The sequence below is a fragment of the Corvus hawaiiensis genome, chromosome 8 (genome assembly GCF_020740725.1).
Source record: "Corvus hawaiiensis isolate bCorHaw1 chromosome 8, bCorHaw1.pri.cur, whole genome shotgun sequence".
Taxonomy (NCBI): domain Eukaryota; kingdom Metazoa; phylum Chordata; class Aves; order Passeriformes; family Corvidae; genus Corvus; species Corvus hawaiiensis.
Window position 1 is genome coordinate 13,213,464 of NC_063220.1, and position 24,576 is coordinate 13,238,039.

At 45.8% G+C, this 24,576-nt stretch overlaps 1 protein-coding gene across 2 annotated transcripts in view; it reads right to left on the minus strand.

Moving 5' to 3' along the window:
• SUFU (SUFU negative regulator of hedgehog signaling) overlaps positions 1–24,576 on the minus strand; it is a 91,092-nt gene that overhangs the window by 7,330 nt on the left and 59,186 nt on the right. For both annotated transcript variants that reach the window (XM_048310938.1, XM_048310939.1), the window contains exons 9-11: positions 16,905–17,039; positions 15,301–15,439; positions 2,205–2,273 (exon numbers count right to left, since the gene is read on the minus strand). In XM_048310938.1, coding sequence (XP_048166895.1) covers positions 2,205–2,273; positions 15,301–15,439; positions 16,905–17,039 — 343 coding nt within the window. The remainder of the gene's footprint in view (positions 1–2,204; positions 2,274–15,300; positions 15,440–16,904; positions 17,040–24,576) is intronic.

Here is a 24,576-nt window from a genome sequence, read left to right on the forward strand (position 1 = left end):
ATCCCAGTGCTCAGCCTGAGGACCCAAACCCCATGGGGGATAGCTCTGGAAGCCTGTTTGCAGGATCATTTTGTTTTCAAAACTATTCTGCACCTGGTGTTGCACTGCCTCGCCCTACAATGCTCCCTGACACCCTGATGGGACTCCCAGGGAGGAATCTCACAGGGACCCAACACCACCAGTGACAATCTGCCCTGGAGGTGGCTAATTCAGAGTGATTATGGGTGCAGTGGTCCTCTCCTAGGAGAGTCCTCAGACTGAGGCCAGCAGTACCAGAGGCTTCCCAGGGGGTGTTTGAATGAGAGAGCTGGCACAAGGGGACAGCAACTTGCAAATCATCAGTCTTTATCAAATTACTTGGTCTTCTTCCCATAAGCACCCTGTTTCTGATGGACATTAAGACAGGCTCAGTGTGAGGTTCCTGCTAAAGGAGATCCCCTCCAGCTGTCTGCTCCACAGCAAGGTCGTCTCTAACATGAATTTGCTCCTGACCTTGCTCCATTTGCAGCTGCCCATGAGGGTAACCTGCAGTTGGTATCCATTGACCTAAATATGCTGGGCTGGTGGTTCATGGTCTGACCCATGATCTGGGGACACAGCAGGAGGATTCTTCAGGATAGAGGCTACCCCAAATGCCTGTTCATTATCCTCTAGGAAACAAACAGCTCAAGTCCCATTTATGGTTTTCATAAACTCAAACCCAGGGTATAGCTTGCACTGTGTAATCTACTGGCCCTGCACTGCCCAGGGAATTCTGAGTTCGCTGTCTAGGACATGTGAAAAACATGCTAAAGATACTCAGACAGATTATTTCACTTAATTTCACTTAACACAGGTGGCTCTTTATGCAGCAAAGGAAAGACTCCTCACAGCACTTCGTTCTATCACATGAACATCATCAACAACAGTCAGGGCTGCTGGGGAATGCTTTCAGTTGGCCCAACCCGGGATCCTGCAAATTACAAATCCTTGGAGGAATCCGGATGCTGAAAGATCACATTTCATCTCAAGTATTTTCCTTTTTATAAACAGCAGTGGTTCCAAAGCAATCCTCTTGGAGAAGTCATCTTTTGCATTTGTTTATTTTTCACTTTTTAATTCAGCAAAGTCACAGTGAGTCGGAACCGAACACCCGGTTGCTGTGCCAGGAGCTGCCATGCTCTTTGCCTCAGTGGACAGCGAAGGAACATGAGCCGTCCAAAGCCTTCACTAAATGGCCTTCAAACCAAAGTGCTCCGGGCTTCCATGTCACTAGCAAAAATGAGCTTTGGATTAGGTTTAACTGGATAAAAGCTGGCCTGAAAGTCACTGCACAGCCAGCAGCGTGCTCCCCTCACTCACACAGTGAAGAACACCCTGGCATTAAGTCAACTCTGGATTAAACAATTAGAGCCCTGAGATTTTCCTGGGGGGAGGGGAGCAGAGCAAGGGATGGGAGGGCTGCTCTACAAGCCAAGGAAAGTTTCTTTAGAGTCTGCAGGGAGCTGTAAAAAATGGGATTAAAAATATTACATGTCATTTCTGCCACTGCTCTTTGAAGTCGAGCAGAATATTTATATGGCGTGCATGGGAGACGGGGTGTTAAATGTTCCCCAGGAAGAGATCACATGGCAGTGGGAAGTTTAGTACCAGCTTTATAAAGCTCCCCTGGCTGTTGCTGTAATGCTTCCAGACTGGTGATGGTTCTTTGCACACTGTGCAGGGCCAGCAGGTGAAGGCTAAGTAGCAGATGTGAAACAGCCCTGCCTGCTTACCAAACCCAAAAAAGGAGGCCCATACAACAGATTGTTCAAAAGTAAATGTGCTGCCACCACTTTCAGCCTTTTTGAAAGAAGAGAAGGTGATGTGCTAGGAGCTGCTGGCAAGGACATTATCTATGCATGGCATGGAGGAAATCCTGCCACCTGGCCCAGGGGCCGCACTGCTTTGATTCAGGGTGCTCAGACACCATGCTGCGACAGATGCTGATGGAAATGAAAACGCAGAGTCTCCCTTAATACCTATCCCTGTCTTGTATTTCTTGCAATCCCTTCTCTCAGTGCCTCGGTAGTTCACAGCAGATGTGAAGGCTTAGCATGGCCTCAAGTCTATGGATGGGGCAGGGCTGCAGCCTGCAGGCTGAGGGGAGGATCAAAGGCAAGCTGCAGGATGGGCTGAGCTCTCTGGGACAGTACATGGAAGATACAGGAATGTTGCAGCCTTACTTCCTCTGGAGAATTCAGATCTTCTAAATCTTCCAGCATTCTCTCTACGAACTCTTCAGTCAATAGGATCTGCAAAGGAAATACAGTAATTTATGCCTTCACACTCTTAGTTTTAGCTAATTGCAAGGAACAGCATGACTTCTACAGAGAGCAGACTGTACCAACTCACTCCTCCTATGTCCTTCTTTCCCACAATACAAAGGCTTAAGGGCAAGAAGCTCCTAACTTTGTCTTCCACCCCAACCACTGAAAAAAAGTTGAAATTATACAGCAATCTTTTTTGACCCTCAATTATCTTCCTCAGTCTAAAATTAGAGGCTCAGATTTAGACAGAAAGAGTGGGGAAGGAGGAAAAAGGGTCAAGATAACAACTGTTGTAGAGACAGTAGGAGACGGCCACTTTTCATCTGATCCATTGAAGTTAAGCTCACAGTTTAATCAGGAAATAGCAGCACAGGAAGAGCCAGAGACCCATACAGAACTGGTGCTCTGGGCATGGGGAAGGGCCTGACCCCAGTACAGCACATTGTTCACGTGAACCAGATGCTGGGTATGGGAAGTGCTCCCAGAAGTGCCCATGTGAGGCCCATCCTGTGTGCCTGTGCTGGGAAAGCTTTGGCCCATCTCAAAGCCAGGCTGGCAAGCATGAAGCAGTCCAAAACAGCTGCTGTCAAGTCAAAAGTCCCAGATGAGCACCACGACCCCAACTCCATGTAGTCCCCTAAGTCACAGAAACCAGAGACATCACAGGAGAAATCAGCCCCGGGAATTCAAGCAGAGGAACTCCCACCCTCTTTAAAAAAATACGTGATAGGCAAAAGCAAACACATCCTGCCCTCTTCACAACAGCCGTAAAGGCCAGAGCTCCAGGCAGGACAGCTGGCTTGGCACAGGAGCAGAGACGGCAGTGCAGGACCAGGCAAACATCCCCACGCAGTGAGGGGGCCTTGGAGCAGCATTCCTGGGAGTTAGGTTGCAGCAGCATCCAGTGGATTATTATTCCCATTTTAGCCTACAGGTTTGTTTCTTTCCCCCTGCTCCTCCTTTCCTTCCTCTGGTCCACCCTTTCCTCCTCTCTGGCATTACTTTCCATCCAGAAGAGCCCACTATTCACATGCCCCCTTTCTCACTCTCTCTTTCCCTGTTATTCCCAGCCATGAGCTCTGTGCTTCAAAGAAGGGACTGTTCTAGCACCAAACACTGGTGGAGCTAAGTGGCCAATTGCACTGCTCTCCACCTCACATCTGGAAGAGGGGTAGCCAGGCTGTCCCACTGCTCTGCAGGAAGCCAACCTCCTGTGCTCACTAGCTGCTTAGGGCCAGTAACACCAGTGGAGAGCGAGTGACTGCCAGGATGCCATGGGCAAGTGGAAGCCTCTGGGCTCCATTTTGGCAACACATAAGCAGGACTGGTGGACAGAAAGAGAAAGGGAAGACCCTGGTTTCCCTTTCTTCTTTTGTTGGGCAAGAGAGGAGATCAAAAAACCACCAAATCTAAATCTAAGGTGTCTGCAGTCTTCTCCCCTCAATATTGCCATGCTGCTGCCACTACACACATATTTCCTGGGGGATGAGGGAACCACAAACTCCCCTCTCCACTACATTCACCTCTTCACTTAGCTTCAACCTGCAGCAGGCTCCAGGCCAGGGCTTATGACCAAGCTGCTCAGCATGAATGCAGGCACCTTTATCAGGCCTTTCTGATCATACCTCGAGCCTGAAAAAACTCTGCTTCAGCTTGGAGCCAGGAGCTTGCTGCTTTGGACAGGACTCTGCAACCTGGCACCAATCTGCAGACTGGCAAGCTGAGGAACATTGCACTGAAACACGCAGTGCCAACGCAAACTGCTGCAGTCTCCTTGCAGGGGCTTGCAACTCTTGTGCCTGTTGAACTGGAGACACTCATTTGTTGGCTGTTTGCAGGAGGAGGGAGAAGTCTGTCCCTGTTGGAGGCAGGAGGGCAACCTGATCGCTCAGCTCAGGAGGAAGGGCTGGGTGGGGAGCTGGGGCTCTGCACCGAGCGGATCGCTTTCTGCGGAGGTGCAGTCTGCAGTGGGGTGAGGGAATGAAAACAATTTGGCAGACATCAAAATCTACAGAACAGCCGGAAAAAAGGAGGAGGAATTGGTATTCACAGCAATCGGGCCAGGAGGAAATGAATATTCAGCCATCCACGGATGAGCAAAAATGCCAGAGGTTGGGATGGGTGACAGAGCAGGAATGAGGAGCTGCAGCTTTGGCAGGGATACTAGAAGACAAGCGCAGCAGGAAGACCCCTGGGCGCTCCCAAGGTGCCACAGGCAGGAGAGAAATGGGAGCCATGTGTGCAAGGCAGCCAGCTGCTCTGAGGCTGTAGGAAAACAAGACAGGGTATGCAGCGGTAAACAGAAAAGGGTAGAGAGAATGAAGGAGGGGACAGGTCAGGTCTTGGCTAGGGACGAAGCTACGTGGAGCACTGTGCCTAGCACTGAAACTGGGGTGCAATGCCTTAAGATGGCTGAGCCCGTCTACAGCTCACTGCCCTCTCTCAGTGAATTTTGGTAATCCAGCCAAAAAAAAGCACAAATTCCACTGAGGTACTGAGCTGAACTGGCTCCCTGAAAGGTCTGACAAGTGGAGCGAGACAGGAGACCACAGCTCAGCTCAGCTGCATTTGGGAGCTCAAAGCAATGGCAGCCTGCTCTGTGCAGCACATGAGGAAAGATCGCAGCACCTTCTGCAAGCCCTGCATGGACAGTTAACTTTGGTGGAGGGCAGGCGTCACAGGCTGCAATGACAAACTGCTGCAGTGACATTCACACGCACAGTGTGTGTCTCAGAGCCCGTCCTTAACAGTCCAAGTCAGAAAAAACCCCACCCCAAATTCTACTACCCCACACTGCTGGGGAGACCTGCCTTCCTTCCTGGAGAAGAAGGGAGACTCCAAAGTGCAGGTGTAACCAAATGTACAAGCAGTCACGTCCCTCAACACAGGAAACTGGCACTCTTGGGACTCTCCTGAGCATGCAGGGGGAAGGCATGTGCCAGCAGGACACCAACTGCTTAAGAGGGCTTGGAAGCAAGAAGTATTGTCATCCTGGATTCGCGTCTAGACAAGATTTCTGCTGTTAGGAGTAGCCCAATCAAAACGGCCCAAGAGCACCAACACCTGTGCTCATACATAGATCAGACTGCCATCCACACCTGCAATTGGCAAAACCACCTTCGTGCTGGTGAGTGAGTCTTACAAAGAAGGCTGAGAATAAATCCAATCCTATCTCAGCGCCCCTCACTCACAAGAGTTCACGTTTCCAGTTCTTGTAGCGTGTCTGCTCCTGCACAGTGTGATACCCCATTACATTAACACACACACATTGTATGTGCACAATATTAAAGGTGACATTCCCAGCAAATAAACATGACAGACTGCCATTGCTCTAGGCACCTAATTTAATTTCCTCTGGGATTTAAACCTTAGAAGCTCAAATTAAACAAATAGGCCTCACTCACTTTCTACTTCAGAACTGAATCTAGAGTTTTCCTCTGATGCTGTTGACTGATCTTATCAACAGGACACTGCACAGAGATCACAATGATGAAGCAGCTTATTCCCTTCCCAAAGGAAAACAGAGCCCCACTGTTGTGCTGCAGCCATGGGAAAAGCCAATGCAATCTGGAGGGCAAGCAAAACCATCCCATGTACACTGAACAAGCCTCTTCTCCCATGAAATCTCTCAGCTGGTGCTGAGGAAGCAAAGGAGCAGTCCCGAGCAGGTGTCCTGGGTGCCGCAGCAGCCCAGTGCTCGCAGCACTGTGTTTTCACAGCCCTGTGCAAACACTCAGCCTGACGAAGCTGGTCACAGGGTGCAGCTCAGCCTGTGCAATGGCTGTGCAGTATGAACAGTGAACGGCTCCACCAGCCAGCTGCAGGTATCCGAAACATCTCCTTGGGTGCTGCGCAGTCCTGCTTGCACCAGGATGTCCTGGACCTGACCTAGAGAGGCCTGGACACGTGCTAAACCATTGCCAGCAGATCTGGATTCCATTTGCTTTGTATTTTGTGGCACTGAGTCATGCTACAGATGGTTGGAAGATGACGACTAGCCAGAAGATAAGTCCCTGTTTTCTATCACAGGTACCTACCGCACAACTGAGGTCTGAAGTTTGGGTTCTCACTACTTCACTAACAGCTGCCAGTGTCCAGACATGTTACAGAACACCAGGCTAGGCTGTCTCATTCAGGTGGATGTGCTCAGGAAACACATGCTGTCTCCCTCTCGTGGCAAGTCTCACCTGAGCTTGCTGAAATCTACTTCGTATCCACAGGGCTCACCTGTGGGTCATCTGAAGCAGTCTGTGTTGAAGCTTTCTGTGTTGAAGCTTTCATATCCACAGCTGGCTGAGAAATCTGTATCATGACTTGTTACAGGTACACAGCTGCAGGCATATGAAAACGGATGAAATCTAGAAGGGTACACAAGATCATGGGGCTCCAGATGAGTTCGGCTGACTTTGAAAGCAACTGGTGCTTAGTAAAACATTAAAGAGTTTATAGTCAGCTTATGGGTACCACCTCATAGTTAACACCCCATCTCTCACTACAGGGTTCAACACTGCCATAAGGGATTGAAGTTCTCAGCTCAGAAAAGGCTGCTGGGGACAGAGGTCACACCAATGTTTAATGCCTGGCACAGCTGGCAAGATTTTGATCAAGGAAGACTCTCAGAAGCTGAGCTAGGAATCAAGCTGCAGCTCTGCCCAACTTAAAGAAACATGCTTTGCCCAGGGCAAGACAAAAGCAAATGGCCCAGCTACACCGAAGCAGAGGCTTTCACTAATAATACTCAATTTTCTTGCCTACCTAGGAAAAAAACAAACAATCACACACTTTGCCCTAGTGCTCTGTTTGCATTAAACACTGCAAGTTGTTTTTCTAGCAGGTTTGTCAAAGAAAGGAAACCATGTTTTATTAGTTCTGGACTTAGTACAGAGCTGGCCTGTATGTCCAGCCAGAGAAGGTGAGGACACATTGCAGTAAACCCCTATGAAAACCATAAACCCTTCTAAGAAACTGTTCATCCATTGGGTGCTATGCCTGGAACAGGTGGAACAGTTGTATCCTAAGTCAAATCATCTGTTACATCTGTAAATATCCAGCAACTTTTAGGAGTCCTTTGCCCTGAAAATATTTCAGCTTAATTCTTGCTGGCAGCACAGCAAAAAGTTAAGTTGAAGTGTGTCAGCCTTTCCCACTGAAATTTCCACCAATAACAATCCCCTGATGAACCATGTGTTGTGCCACAGGCACTCCCCAGCCCACCTCTCCGCTCTCTCCTTGACCTGGCCTTCTTTGCACTGCTTTGCTCACACTGCAAGTGGTTCGGGGCAGAGGCCTTGTCACATCATTGTTCTACACTGGGCCAGCCCTGACACTGTCTGAAAAGGCCATCTTGCTGCCTGAATCCATCACAGCTCCCACTACAGCCTCAAAGGTCTCAGTATTGCAACAAACACCTCTGATGGGAAATTCCACTGCTGCTCTTCCAGGAGATTCACAACGCCCCTTGTAAAGGAGAAACATCCACTCACAGATGCCTCAGGGACCTTATTGCTTCACACCATGATGTTACAATCCCAGAAGAGGAAGTATAGGATGACACTGAAAGATTTTGACCTTGTGGGATCTTTTCATGACATTCCCAGTCACAAGGCTGATCCCGAGGACCTGAGCTCCTTAGAGCCCAGACTGATGAGATCCATCGTGCAGACAAGGCTTCTTTGATTCAATACATAAAATTTGGCTCAGCTGGGGAAAGGGCTGACAAGGGAGCCAAGACAACAGGCAAATCCAATACTTTCAGAGAGAAAAAGCAAAGGAAGAACAGGCATTTCAAGGAATGCACTAAGTGGGTGGAAGACAACCTACATGAAGTAGCCAAAATGTAATTTGAATGGCAAGGGAGGGGCATTAGGTGGCAGGATAGACAGTCAGTCAGATTAAGAAGGATGAAAGAACCTGACTCATCCAAACTAGCCTGGACAAAGTACTAGAGAACATGCTGCAGGAGAGTTGACATCAGGAGGATCATCATGTTCTAACGGTGCATTTCTAGCCTAGACTAAATGTCTCCCAGTGTCTCATTCAGCTGTGAGGTAGAAGAACACAAAGGGATAATGCAGTAAGATTTTGGGGGATGTTTGGAGAACATGATAAACTTACTGGACAACTGTTAGCTTAGATTTCTAAGATCTGCTCAAGAATTTAGGGGAAGTCACTCAAAAGATTCTGAAAAAAAATTTCATGAGTAGACACATAAAATTGCTTTGGAGAAGAGCAGGCTGTAGTTGTACACAACTCCAAGCAGCTTGTGGGTGTTGTCCTTAAACTCACCATGCTAAGAATGACACATCTATTCAAGTGTGGGGAGACCAAAAATCAATCCTATGTCTTCAAGAGAGGATGACTATGGACTATGGGACACAACCCATAGCTACCACTTACAAGTGAGCATCTTGAGCATCAGAGTAGCTCTTTCAAATGTTGCTTTTAACCTCTGTTGCTGCCATTATGCCAATGTGCATAAATGATTTAACGTGTGGTCTAGCAGAGAGAAGAACCAGATGTGCTCATTTCCAGGGGAATGTCCTGACTCTACCGGAACAAAGTCATTCTCTTGTGCACTCTGTCTCTGTGACTAATTCAGTGTTTTATATGATGTGGAACAACTCCAATTGGATGAGCTGAGGAAGAACCAAAATACCCTATAGTTGTGGTGCCCATAAAGCAAAAAAGTAGAAATAGGGGTTCAAATTAAAGGAAAGAAATAAAATATGAGTCATATCCTACGTGAGTATTATATCCCTCAAGTATTGATTAGAGAAGGCAAACTTCTAACAACTCCAGACCTATTCTGCAAAACTAGATTTTTTTCCCTGTTTTTATTGAAGAAAATTTTCTTATTTCTGGTTTCATTCAACATAAAAGGATTTTATTTCAGCTTTTGGTCTCTTTAAGGCTTTTGTTTCAGCAAGAAAAACTGAAAATATTTAAAGATTGGGCTCAGTCTGATCTTCTTTCCCAGATTTTTCACTTAGGTTGCCAAACCAAAAGAATGGATCATCCCCCATGACCCTGCTCACAGTAATCCCCCCTCTGCTGTGACTGCCAGCATAGATAGCACATGTTGATAGCTCCTGCATGCTGGATGCTTCCCATGGCTTCCATGTACCTATCCTGCCTACAGGCACATTTAACATTTTCTATGAGAGGTTTGACCTTGCTGTCCTAAGCCTCAACTTATTTTTCCATGCTGGATGCCTTGTTTTTCATTTTTTTCTAAAGGTTTTTAGGGAAAAAGGAATCGAGAGAGGTATTTTGGAAAGAGTGTATTTTGACAGTACTAGCGAATTCATATGATAATTTTGTTGGCACAAGAACTATCCCTTATGAGGAGGGTGATGAAGATTAGCAAAGAAGTGCTCTGGAGGACAAGGAAAAGTCTTTCTCCTGATGATAAAAATGCTCTGCTAAGTCAGAAGTCTCTGAAAGTACTGTTTGCCCATAGCCTTTATGAGAAATGAAGAGCCCTTCTTCATTGAACATGTGCCCAAGGCAGTTCTGCCCCAAACACAGGGCAGAGGTAGCAAAGGAGTGATTTTTCCTCTGATCATTCCTCTGAGAGGTGAGGGATTGCTATGTCACCAGGCATATCAGGACTAATGGCAGGGAAACTCTCCAGCACTCTCAGTCTTTCTGCTGGAAGTCAGACCATGTGGAGGAGGAGGAGAAGGATTTTTCCAACTTGAATGAAGGAGAGGAGAGGAAAGCAGAGACAGGCCAGGATGAGGGGAAGACGGAGACACAGAAAAACAGGATGAAGGGCAGATCAGATGCCAAAACTGGGGACAACAAAGGGCAAGGAGACTGGAGAACTCCATTTCCACAGCCTTAACATCCACATGCTGTCAGATGGACATTGGGAACCTACTGGGATGGGAGGCGAGCAAAAAGGGCCCCCCAGCAGTGCCTGGTGCCAGAGGATAACACTCCAGCACTGCTGTAAGCTCTTCAGCTCACACAGAGACACCCACCTTGTGCTGACAATCAGGGGGTGCCAAGTGCCAATGATCCATAGTGTTCACCTGCCTAACAGGATTAGTCCCAAACCCAAGTAAATTACTTGGAAAAAATACCCTCTGCACTCAGAGACCAGTGACACTGTCATACAAACTTTGGAAATTGCTGCACAGACTATGCCATTTGGCCCCAGCACGTGTCTGCCTCATGAAACAAATCTGTAATCACAGGATCACCTGCAGTTTTTCTCCAGCAAGACCTCTGCCCTGCTCAGTCCTCAGGATGGTTCTGCTCACGGAATGCAGCATTAGTCATCATTTCTTTTCATTATCATTCAACTTGCTTCCCCGTTCTCTCCTCCTTTCTTTCCCTTTATTTAGTATGCTCCATCCAACTACTGCCAGCAAGGATAACACTGGAAGTACCCAATCTTACTGTCCACCACTCTCTCAGCCTCACATTTCTGCGAGGCAGGGAAGTGCTCCCCTCCATGCAGATGGGGGATGGAGGCTCAAGGAAGTAGAGATTTAATATTTTAATATATTAAGTCACAGAGAAAATCTGCAAGAGCAGGAAGACAAACATGGGTCTTTGACCACGGCTTCCAGGCAGAACCCTTGTCCCAAAGAAATCCTTTCTCTCTCCTGACCTGCAATAACAAAATTTTAATCTCTTCTTGAAATTGTTTCTGGGGTTCATCTGTGGAGCTGGAAGGCCTGGCAAGCACTGAATTCATTACATTCTTCACAGGATGACTGGAAGAAGGTTCTTGTAAACAGACATAGGAAAATGAGGGAAGAGAAAGTTGAATCTGAATGTCTACTTCTTCTGAGTGCCCATCTCAAGACGCAGATCCCTGTTCTCCAGTCCACTTAGCCCTGTGGAGCAGAGGGGTATCCACAAGGGAATTCCTCCTGACCTCCTCCTGTCAATGGGAACACAGATCAGCCCTCAGGTCTTGAGCTGGGCATCCATAAAATGAGGAACACAAACTCACTTGCCAGGTGAGAACACTTTAGCTTAAGACTCTGGAATAGCACTGAGAAAGAAAAGAGTAGTAGAGGCAGGAACAGGACCCAATTCTCCAGGGCAACATTTAACAGGCTTCACTGTAAGACTATTGTGATTTTTCTGCAATTACCTGCCTCATTCATTACACACTTTCCAATTTTAACAAATAAACAAAGTGGAAGTCCTATAGGCAACAGTCTACTTTACTCCACACTCCTCATTCATATCCCAAACACACTGCATCTCTGTGCAGTGAATGAGGCAGGCACACTCTGTTAAAAATATGTATGATTCTTCCATTAGATATTGCATTGAAATACACATGTGTAACAGGGGCAAGGCTAAAGTGCAGAGATATTTCTTACATTCTGTGTGCTAGATTTTACAGTTAATGAGGACTCTAACTATAGGTTTGTTTTTACTGCACTGTATTGGCTTGTATGTCAGAGTCTGCAGCAATATCTGATGCGTAACATGTACGTTGCACATGATCAAAGACTTGAGTGTCATCTTCTTGCCTAGAACAATGACTGCCTAAAGCAGCAGGAGCAGAAATTATCTAAAGGTAGAGTTAAACAAACCTCCTTCTCCCCTCTGGGGAGAGCAAGCAGTCCAGGTGAGCAAGGCAGGAGGGAAGAACAGCCTGCTTTGTGCTAGACGGGCAGAGAGCTCCACATAAAAGCAGAGGAGCTTTGCAGAAGCATGTCCTGACTCCCATCACTGGAGACTTAATGATGGTAATTCCCAAAGGATGATGCATGCTGACAGGCTTTGACATAAACTACCCCAGGATAATATTAATATGTATTAAAGGCTCAGGCAACTTTATTGGGACAGGCTTGATCAGTAACACATTTCAACAGAGTGCCTCTATCATCTGTCGGAACAAAAGTAAGGGAGGGAGAACACACGCACAACCTCACCTTGCTTTGGGAATGTTTTAGAGACAAACAAGGTCACTCTGTGATGAATTGCACACTTGGCACAGCTCAGACATTGGACCAAGAACCTTGGACACGCCACCACAAATACGAATGTCACTGTGGGGCAGTTTATGTTGGAATCTGTCTGCATGATCAGCATTCTTAACCCTCCAACATGGGGCCAGACATCTCCTGCACAGTCTTTCCCTGGGCATGTGGAACATCTACCCCTTGGAAAGCGGTGGAGAGGTGCTTAGGAGGCAATGTGGGGGCTCTGCAGTCACAGCACTGGGGGAAGGGGGAGTGCAAGAAAGAACCGCAGAAGCCTTTGATCATGTGTAATGTTAATTCAAGTGTTACACATCAGAGACTTTGCCACAGTAACTAGCATATAAACAGGAGTCTAGTGTTAACAAGGAGGACTTCTTGAATAGGTTTGTACATTTCTGAGTTAAAGCAATTTCCCTATTCAACAATACATGACACAGTGGAAGGAGTTCAGAAATAAACCAGCCTAACATGCTTAGACCTTTAATAGAATTTAGCTTCTTAGAACTAATTAAATGTTACTTAAATAAAAAAAAAAAAAAAAATTCCAACTACTTGGGAAAGGTGCCAATTTGACAGCTCTGGAGAATGAAATAATCTAATCATCCCCAGAGCATGGGCAGCAGCAGGACAGGCTTCCCCTACTAACATGCCTCAAACGTGACCTGGAAAGACTGTTGATAGAAATGGGGCGTACAATCTCTGTGGTCTAATGACTCCTTACTTTTTCTGCTGAGACTGCTAAAATGGTTCCCGCTGAGTACCAGCTGCAGTGGTGTTATGGACACCTGTCTGGTAGGAATGGTGCTGGGACCTGCCAAACTCCTGTCATCTGCTAACCCTCCACCGGAGCCCAGTGACTCTCAGCTCATTGCTCAGCCCGGGCAGCAGGGGCTAACAGACAGCAGCTCTCTGGCCTGTCCCACCTTGGACATGCTCCACTCCAGCCCTCAAGATGTAAACAGGAGGTACTGTGTTTAGTCTGCAGGTTTGGGCTCTCACTGCACCAAAGCCCAGGCTCAAGGGAAGTCAGTCTCTGGCTGCTGCAGAGTTGAGGCTGGGATTTTTCAGGCTCTTATTTCTACGCTAAGATAGGGAAAAAGTCTACAGGAGGAAAAGCCTGCCATGTCTCCTCTCCTCCACAGTTCCTCCTTCTACTTGTCTTTGCAACATGACCCTGCATTGCAGTAATGTGCTTCCAGCCACCAATTCTCCTTGGAGCTCCTTGCTGTGCCTGGGGTCCCAAGCGAGGGAGGAGGAAAATCCTCTCTGGGCCTTGCTGTGAAAGCTTAGCAGGGCTTGCCAACTCAGCCAGCCCAGGCTGCAATGGACTAAACCAAACACAGCTCTCCTCGGAAATTTTATGCACCACAACTTCTATTACTTCTGAAGCAAAGCCACATGAACCTCCCCCTCCCCTGCTCCCAACACCACAAGGGATGACTGAGCACAGATCAAGACTTCCATTGCATACTAAGCCAAGAGTCTCAGACACTCCCAGATGTATCTCACAACTGGGCGCTACTCCTGCTGTCCCATGCTGCTTTTAGCCTCCCTTCCTCCCCCCTTCAGCCTGTCCTCCTTTGTACTCAACACAGGACAGGGCAGGGGTAAGCAGCAGAGCTGGTCATGTCAGACAAGAAGATCCATTACACTGACCTTGTGTAGGAGAGAAGCAAGGGAACTTGCTTCTCCCTACCATCTGAGCCAGCAATTCTTCACCTTTCCATCCCACATACTCCAAAAATCTTACACATTTTTCAGCACCAAAGTAACAGGCATGAAAACAGCCAGGTTCATAAGGGTTAACATGTCTGAATGGTGACATAATTATTGCCATTCTTCACTGTTTAGAGGTTACTTGACTACTCCACACATCAATATATTTTGAGATGTGATGTAAATGCAAACAAACACTCGTGTTTGGAGTTAACACAGTCACAAGATCCTGTGTATCATGTGTTGGCAAGCACAGGAACCAACAGCAAATGACCCACCCTTAAACCTGACTCTTTGGTGTTAATCATTACAGGAGCATTGCACTTTCCAGTCAGAACAATCAAAGCATGCAGGCTCTTTGAAAATCCCTACACACAAGATGCTTCTGGCCAAGATCAGCTCCTTTACAAGTCATACAGATTCCAAGGTATGATGTCCTCCAGACATATGAATGTGGGCTGCAAAATGCCGTGAAAACAAGTCATTGGAAGGCTAACTGCAACATTGCAATGCTGAAACAACCCCCTGTCTTCAAAACAGAAGGGGAGGCAGGAATGCTACAGTTACAGTGAAGGCAGGGACATACTGCACACACAGTCCCTCAGAAATGGGCTTTTCTGCATTAACACACTCCCTCAAGCTTTTTATTTTTCAAAAATATGCTTATAGCCATAAAGAAATTCAAGGGTAGAATAGTGCTACACTGTCACATCATTAGTGCATCACTGCTCTAGGGCTGACCCTCAACTCCAAGCAGATGGGGATTTTCCAGGGAATATCTGTGACACCAAAAACACGTGGGTGCAAAAAATGTGTGGGTGCTTCAAGCAACCAAGAGCTTTTGTCAAAGAATCAATAGAAAAGAGCTAAAACTGAAAGGCATTGCTCTCTGTGCTGCTCTCCCATTTGGGATGATGTCAAACTGAGATCTTGGCTTTGCAGGATCCCAGTCCCACAGATTTCTAGCTCTTCTGCCCTGGCTCCATTCTTGTTTAGGTCATTCCACTCTGCCTCCCCAAATTCCTTTCTGGAAGAAATCAAGAATAAATACAGCCTATAAAGCATTCACCGACTTCAGGAAATAGATAGTACTGTATTCACAAATGATTTCTGAATTTTCCAGTCAATTATCAATTTGAGTTCCACTAATATAAATAGTGACATCTCACCATTATTTTTTGAGGCCATAATTACTGAAAATATTGTGCAAGAGCTATGAGAGACGTTGCAGCAAAAAATACAGGTTTGTTACACTTTTAAACAACATAAGCCCTTAGCAAGGTAATTTTTAGGTCACAGTAAAGGAAGAAAGGGGAAAACCAGGAAGCAGGCTTTCTCACTTGTAACCAAGGTCCGTGCGCTGCATAGGGGTGCTCCTCTGTAGCAAAGGCTCCTTCTACTCCTGTTGATACAAACGTGATTGCTGTATCTCCTGTAATACTTTTATACGTAAAGTGCCGTCCATGTAAGAGCCTTCCCCTGGGGAATTAAACACACGTGCATGAGTCGAGAGGGCGTTCAACACGACTATGGAGATGTACCACTATTGTTTCTGCCATCAGCATGGGAAACTATTTTGAAGGCAGCAACTATTAACTTTTCAGGAATATAAGAATGATTAGCTCCAAAAAGCAGGTCACAAGCCTCCTTCTGAGGCAGGGAGTTACCCCTCATCTTCCTCCTTAATCTCAGGATCTTGTTACTAGAGCTAGAATGCATCTCAATCCCATTTCGTGCCTATCCCCATGATGAGTTGCTGATGTATGTAAAGGCAGGTGACTGCCAGTTTTCTAGTAAGATGGAAACTACAGAAGAGAATCCAGACTCCACATTGTGTGGGAATGTGAAGATGCATTCCTAAGGAGGTTCATTGCTGGGGCCGAACTTACCTACTGTGACAATACCTAGCAATCAATTGCCCTGGTGCTTGACCAATGTCACCTGTATTTATTTGAGCAAATGCCTAGAAAACACATACACGACCATCTACAGTATGACTTCGCTTTTTTCATTCAATGCAAGGGAAAATCATGGCTCTGGTATTTCAGCTCAGAGCATCTGTGACACACATGCACGGCTTCTAACATGCAAGAGGGAAAACTTCAGGTAATATATTTAGTGCCTACCAGAGTCACAGTTGCTTGATGAGTTACTGCTGGTCAGATGAGCTGAGGTAACTGATCAGGACAGACTGTTCACACATTTGTGATGTAAAATAAAATATATTTGCGTTAACTTTCCCATTGGTTTCTCAACAGGCCCAGGCAAGTGTGCACCTGCTGCTGATAACTCTGATACTATCAACATGTAACTCATTAAGCTAAAGTAACTCAATCACCTACAATCGTCTGTCTTGACCCGACAGTTCATCTTTATCTTAAGGACTAAAACATTTGCACAGGGATTTTTAAAAATAATCCTGGCTGAAATTATGGAAAACTAGAAGGCAGTGATATGCACAGACTACCTTCAAAAGACAATGTGTAGAGTATGCACACATGTTGCTCCTTCAGTAATGTGACATAATTTGTCTAAAACCCACACTTCTATGCATAAACTGATTGCAAACAGGTTTTGCACAACCACTTATCTGAGTCCGTAAGTCAGAATGAATAACTTAAAGGATTTCTTTGACAGAGTATGTTAAGACATCCCTTCTTTATCACAGAGCTGATAGCATTAGACTTATAAAAAAACCCCCATACTAACCCTGTCCTGCTTCAGCACTCAAAAGACACTGAAGGACATAAAAAGAATGAGAAACAATCTTAACATGATGAGCACAGAATCATGCAAAGAATCATCTGTTTCTAATGTATTTTGGCAAAATATCTAAGCTCTGGCCTTTACAGACCCATTGCATGCATGTCTGTATGGTGAAACAATGCCACAAGGCAAAAGCAGCATGTTAGCACAGGCTGGGGAGGAGGATGGCTTCACTCACCTTAGACAGAGGGGGATGAGCGCTCCGGACTCCTGGTTAAATTTCAGGTGCACGCTTTCCAGCTGTCTCGTGCGGATCAGCTCATGAGGAATGATGGCTGCTGAGCTCTCGCTTTCCAAACTGTCCTTACGGCTTCTGAGAGAACAGACAAAACACACATATTCAGGATTCTGGTACTGTGTGCTATTTTGTCTGCAAATATTGAAGGACACAGGAAAAAACTGTTACAAAGACAGATCTGAGTTTTCAGCACTCCTGCAGAGACAGCCTCGCTCAGACTACCAATCCCAGCATGCAGCTCTTCACCTTGATTTGCCAACCTAGGATCTGAATTCATGCATGCACATGGTACATCCCTCCCTTATATATATATATAAAAAAATTTCTGGAAAGAACTGCAGCAAAACCAAAGTGTCCAAAACTCCAAACACAATAAAATGGTTTGGAAGAATTACCAGGTGTGTCCTCCCTCCTGCTTTTGCTTTATCTTCAGGATTTTTCAGGCAGTGGCCTGCAGGAAAGAGCTGTCCAGTCCTTTGTGCCTTTTTTTGCACAGTTCAACCAAAAGGCTTTGAGAATCTCCTGCTTCCACCAGAATCAAGTGCAACAGCCAAAAGACAGCATCTCCATGCGATAAGTAGGAGATTCACAGATTCTTTTCCCTTGTAAGTCGGGCTGCTTTAAGACAATGGTAACTTTGCTTTCTTATTCCTTCTTTTCTGCAAGACCAGCATATTCTGAAGCTACAACAAGGTTATGCTGTTACATGATTAGGAACTTTGCCAGACCAAATCCTCTAGATAATAAAATGATCTATCTCAAAATACTTGACCATAAACACTTTATATGTTCAAAGAGCATCAGCATGATCCCTTACTTGACAATCTGGAACAAAGAATAAAAGACAGGGTGGGTTATGACTTTTATGGATGACATGGACTGATGAGAAGTGTCTGATAAATGATTTATATTTTTGTCACCTGGCATTCCACATGAACTTAACAGAGGTAAGACTTTGTTAAGATAGTTTCTACAGTACAGAATTGCCAGAGGAGAGGGTCAGGGAAAGCAGGAAGGCACTGAGACTCCACATTGCAATGTGCCTCCATTGTGCCACAAGGACCAAAAGCCAAACAAGGCTATCAAGCTGTGGCTCCATTTGAGAACACTGTTAAAACAAGCCTGGATCCTTCCTTCATCCCAGTTGAACTGTCTTTAATGTACATGTGGAAATGATTGTAAAGAATCAGCTTCACCCTCATGAGCTGACCTAGATGACACCTTTACTTGATTTTATCTTTGAGGGCTGTCCCAAAATTACTCCCATCAACCACATACATAATAGTGCAGTTCAGTGTGAATTCCAGTGCAGATCAGCCTGTTGCTTCCGCCAGGTCCCCTAGTCCCAGGTGAGCCCTTCACCCATGCTGCTGAGCTGCCCACTCTGAAACAGTTAAACTCTGATACCTCATGGTCCAACCTGCAAATACACTGCATGGCCAGGTCAGAGGCATGCAGAAAAAAAGATATCAGAGCAGCGCAGCTCTCTGCAAGATAAAAACTGTAAAACATGTCCCATTTTCTGCTTTAGCAACACACAAAAGTAATAAGGGATCCAGCAGGGACATGGTAGCTCAGGATGCAGCTTATGCACAGGGTGGGCTGATGGACTGACAGTCAGCGGAGTGTCAGTTTAGTGGGTTAACCCTGAAGCAAAGACACAACATGCTTTGTAGTCTTAAAGTTGTGTTTAATCTACTTCAGCAAACATTTTACAGCTCTTTCTAGGTGGGGTCTTCAAAGAGTGGAGCAGGCCAGCATTTTTCAGGATGATTACCTGAGAAGTGCAGTTACAGTTGATTAATGATCAGTTGACCTTAAGCTAAGCTTTGTCTCAACTTCCTTATCAGATCTTATATACACAGTGAGCTGTGGGAAAGTCAGCCTGTGGTCTACAGCTTCCAATCATTCATTTATCAGCCCCTACCAAAAGGGTCAGCCATTAGCAACGCATGATTTTCAAGCAAGCGATAAACTTGCACTCCTAAATGCACAGAGTTTAGGCACTGTGGAGTGGATCAGGCGTTTTACAACAATGTTACTGCTAGAGACCAGAGACTGTGCCCTGCTCACCTGGACTGCCTAAGCATTCCAGACATGGGGACATCCCAGAACAGCCTTCCCAGGCAATCCATGGTGTAAGGTTTGTGCTTCAGCAGGACAGAGAGCTGCAGGACAGCTCCCCATACCCCTGGGCTCCAAATCCCTCCGAGCTGAATGTGGGTGTTTAGGTTTGCACCATGCTAGGCAGTATAGCTGTGAGCACAATGGGGCTGCAGTCCGGAGGGGAAACAGCCTCCAGTTGTTAATGCAATAATAGGAATGACGACAATATTCTGGAGGCAAGGGGCAAAGCTTTCTGAGTCTTATTAAAACCAGCAAATGCCGTTTGTCATTACATGCTCAAGAGAAGATGTTGACTAATGTATAACTATCAAACGGAACTGTCATGACTTTAGGGCTGTCAATAATTATGACTTCACATTAATAAGTAACCAGCCCTTCTGTCAAAAAGGTGAAGCAAAATGGTAGTTAATACTTTGAATGACATGAAAGGATTAATCCTTTCGACAAAATTTTTCCAAAATACTCATTCTCTGTGTCTCTTGTTTCCTTTCAGAGGAACTCACACAATTTCAGGTATTTAAAATTAAGGGTGAAACTCCAATAGCAGAAACCAAATAACCTTCTAAGGTTAAAGGTCTAAGGTAGACCCTTCTAAACAAGAAGTGTGTATTGTGGACTTCACATAACACATCAGGAAGCCACAGTGCCATCACTTTCAGACTCGGAAAAATGTCGCATGACACAGGGACTCAGAAAGACCCATTAAAATTCTCTCTTTGAGATTGGAAATTCTTGTGCTGACCCTTCCAAAGGGTGATAGCCCAGATGAAGGGTCAGCAGGACCTCTAGGTTGTTATTAATAAAAAGCTCATGTCCTAACACACATTGCCATCCACAGCTTGTAGTTTTCAGGCTCAGAAAAAAATGTAGAAAAAGTTTGCTTTCTAACACTAACAATCCTGGTTTTACGACTGTCAGTTACCCGTAAGTCTTTGCTTCCTCCACCCCATCACCAAATAAATCAGCAGCAAAAGTCAGTGGAGTTTTACTTGTTATGACTAAGATCTAGCTGACTATCAGGCAAAATGTTGCAAACTTTGTCTATTCCGGATTTAATACGTCGTCCAACCCCCACAGAAAAATTCATGTTTCTTCAGTGTCCAGAAAAAACAAGTCTGCAAAAGCCAGGGCTGCTGCATTAGGAAAGGCAGCAGATTTAAATGGAAGCAGCATGCCGGAAATGCCCCAGTTTAAAGACTGCACATCTAGTGTTTTGTGAAACTGGAGGGGAGTTGGAGGAGATTAAAGCGCATTTCCCTCTGATTGGGAGCTTGTGGGAGGTGTAAACGTGGGCAGTTGTCAGATTAATTCTTTAGATGATTACATTCTTTTTGTTTCCTTAAAGCTGTTTGTAGTTGGGTTTGATGTCTCCTGTTCTGGGCAAGTGTATTGCTGCAGTTACCAAGGTGACTTCAGCTGACTTTCAACTATTTTTTCCAGCTTTGGTTTCTACCAGTAGTCTGCTTCTGGGTGGAGGAGAGAGGGAGGAAATTATGTTTGTTGTTTTTTGTTAAGTCTCATGAATGCTGATTAACATGAACTTAACCAAAGCCATATTTGATTTCTTTTTCTTTTTCTGAGAAAGAGAGGGTGGTCAAGCCAGTGCAAAGGTGTCCAGTGTAGCCTGCAGCTTCCCCAGATCTGTCAATAAGGGGAAAGGGCCTGAAGAGACTCGATGTCCCAGTGTGCTGTGTTCCTTCTTGATGTGAGAAGGCCACACGCTGGAACCTGTAGCCTCCCGGGGGCCCTCCCTCTGTATTAAGGATGAGGGTGGCTGCAACCTGCTTAATTTGATGCCAATTAGCAGCAGCCTGTGGGGATCCTGGAAAATCGCCAATGCAATCACTGGGTTGCACAAAGTTTGGATGTCCCTGCCTTATAAGTCATGTTTATAGCAACCCCTTCTCAAGCAACCACTGGTAGTTATTTTCTAAGATTCAAGAATAGCCAGGTTGATCAGATTAAGAAAGGTTTATTTATTCTTGCATTTGCGTTTTGCTTTATGATCAGAGCACTTGATCTCATGGATCTGTCAAGGAAGGAAGTCTCAGTTCCCCTCCAAGCACTACTGCTGATATAGAGAATAATTTTACTGCATTTCCAAGCTACCTCCCAGGTATCAAAATCACAAAGGATACACTGTTGGAAGCTGGCCATGGCAGGGGCTCTTTCCAGGAGTGGGTGCTCACTGCCACACTGAAGTTAGTTTCTGTCATTGCTCCTAGCTCCCTCCATATAAAATTCAGTACTGTGAGTTAGCAAATGCAAACCATCAGTGCAGGCTTACACAGCTGGGAGAGAAAGGTCGGGCCACTTTTCCTTTCTTCCCCTCCCACACCCCCCCTTCCACTCCCTCTTCTTCCCTTTCCAACCGTGGCTATTTCAAACCTCCTCCCTCCCTCATGAAGATATGGTCAAAGATCACTTAAGTGCCAACAATCTTCCAGTCTCTTTCCCACAGTTTCCCCTGAAGGGCAATCCAGCAGCTGTGGGAAAGAGCCCTAAGCACCTTGGCACACAGAGTTACAGCAGCCGTCAGGAACGCACAGAGGAAAGTGCAGACCCGCGGAGGACGTGGTTACACAGCTCCTGCCGTGGTCACACTGAGACAAGGTTACCTCGAGTGCTCAGACCTGGGTGCTCCTCAGCCTGGTTAAACAGGATGGTGACGATGTTCTGTGTGCATTTCCTGGCATGGAAGGGCTGCTAGGACAATGCCAGTAGCAACAATCTTCTTGCCACTCACATATCCCTTTGGAAAGCTGCATAATAACTACTGTCAGAGCTTGCAGGGGCCAGACTGTTCCAAGACCTGCAGCTGAACTGGAATGGAGAGATTTAGGCTGTGCCACTGGCACCCTGCAGACTCATGAGCAAAGTCAAACAACTGTTTTATGCTTCAGGTTCCATGTCTATAAAACTGAGACATTTTTCCACGTAGGGATGTTGCAAGGATTAAGTCAATGTTTGCAAACCACTTTTGGATTCTTAGATCGGGAAAGCTATGCAGGGGTGCAAATTATTAGTATGGCGACTGCTTTGCACTTCTACTGACACTGGTTTTCTAGACATTTACTTTTCTAGTTTGCAATCTTGTCACCCAGCACTCAGCCTCACGCTGAGAGACACTCCCTAAAGTATATTGCCTCCCCCCATGCAGCATTCCTGACTCAACCAGGACACCACTGAATGGCGACCCGATGAGAGAGCATGCCTAAATAAGCAGGACTGGATTGGAAACTTACTGCTTAGTGGTTGCAGAATCAGAAAGCCTAGCCAGAACCAGACAGCTTCAGAGAATGCTGAAATGCTCCTCTTTATGTAAAGTTTGCCTCCAAGAACTGAAGACAGGAAACCAGTTACAAAGACAAGAGCTCCTCTCCGCCCAAGTAAAGCAGAATGAAAACCCAGTGCAACTGGGAGAAGCAAAGTGCAGACTCGCCTCCAAGCACATCCTACGTTTTGGTATTACCGTCAGAGCTTCCTCAGAAATGCTGCTCAGGTGGAGTTTGTTAATGTGCATTAACCCAGTGCTGCTCCCTGACAGGAGAAATCCATGTGCCCTATTTACCAAGTCAGAGGAACTACAGGGGCAGTGGACTCCAGCCCTGGAAGCAGTGCCACTATTACTCATGGGCTCCAAACCGGGCACACAATGTGACAGTCTGGGGTTATCCCAGGAGGAATTCTGGAGTGACACAACTCCTCCCTCTTCCCACAAGGGAAGGGCAACCACCTGAGATGCTCAGAGTGCAGTGCTCCAGCAGGTCACCGCCAGGACAGTCCTGCCAGCCCCACCTGCCGGAGGGTTGTTCCCTACTCTGTTTGCCAGGAACCTGCCTTCATTTCCCTGCACAGCTGGAAACTGTTCAGGGCTGGATGGAATTAGCGCACGGCTACAGGGCTACCATATGTTCAGGTTTCCCTAGACTCAACCTTTCTGCCTAGAAATTGAATGCAGATAGGATCTGAGGTCTCTGTGGGTCCCTGGACAAGTGACCACCGTACATAAGGGACCAGCAGAAGCACAGGTACCTGGGAAATCCCAAACAGAAGTACGAGAGTCAGGCATGTGAACCACACCATTTGATCCTTCTTGAGAAGGGGGAGAGTGATAAACAGCAGAGACACGATGGAAAAGCTGTATCAAAGTAATATAGCTTTGAGAGACCCTCTTCTATCACTAAAACCTCATGTTCAGACACTGGGGCATGCGTGGGCAATACCTGAATTCTGGCACAATGAAATGCAACAATTACAGGTAATTTTAGCTTCAACACATGCAGTAATGCAGTGTGCTAGCACTAGGTTTCTACTCCATGCCTCAACTCACAGCAGAACAGTCAGAGTCAGCCAAGAGGCAGAAAAACATCAATTTCAGCAATGCTGCATGATCAAGGGGGCCCTTGAGGGGTGGAAAAGGTCAAGAATTCCCTTATCCCAAAGCTGGTTCTCACTGCAACTGTGGCAAATTAACTCTGCTGTCCTAATCTGTAACACGGAGATACTGCTCACCTACCACACAGGAGAGCACAGAGCTAATTACCAGGGACAACCAAAGACTCGGCCCCAGAAATTATTAAATCAAGAAATTAAATAGTGATCGAAGCAAGACTCCACAAGTGTCACTGAACTTTGACATCTGGAGCTTCCAGCCCACTGAGGCCTTGACAGCAGCAGTGTTTAGCCTGACATTTAAATGTCCCCTATGGGTAACAGTTCTCTGTATCCAACAAGAGTCAATCTGCACGATTCAGGAGACTGGGAGCCTTGCCTTTCTGTCTGTCTCAGCAGCACCTATGAAGCTGATGGATCCTAAGAAACAAATAATGCACCACTGAAACGCACACTGGTATTCATACACGTCTTATTTTTCCAAGTGGTAACTGAGAATATTCGGTTACCTATGTTCAAAATGATTAGTCATGTTTCCAAAGATTAATTTACATGTTCTTTTGTTAATACGTACAAACTGATTTAATGGCTGCTTATGAACTGAGCCAACAGTCATTTTGAGAAACAGATGTCCGATGCAGTTTTAAGCTTTAAGTGTGCTTTTATTAATATCCTTAGGAGAAAAGGGGCTACACAGTCTACAGTAATAACACTAATGAATCAAAGTACTACAGCTGCCCAGCAGGGTTTTGACAGAAACCAGCTTTTTCTCAAAGGAACTTTTTTTTAGGACTCTGGGACAGTGAACAACTGGTAATATGCATGCTTAACATGTAAGTATGTGCTTTGCTGGAGCCAGAACACTGAATCAAGCCCTATCTGCAACCAAACAATGTGAGGTTTTTGCATAAGCACTGAAAACTGTAACTATACAAAGACTGGGAAATCTATGCGGAATCTTGATCCTCTACATTTTATACAAACAAATATTCAAATGTTTGAGTGTTTCTGATACTATTTGTGATGCTGAATGCAGAACAGGTTGTCTGCTTTAAACCTTGATAGATTATTGTGTGTGGGTGGTAGAGTT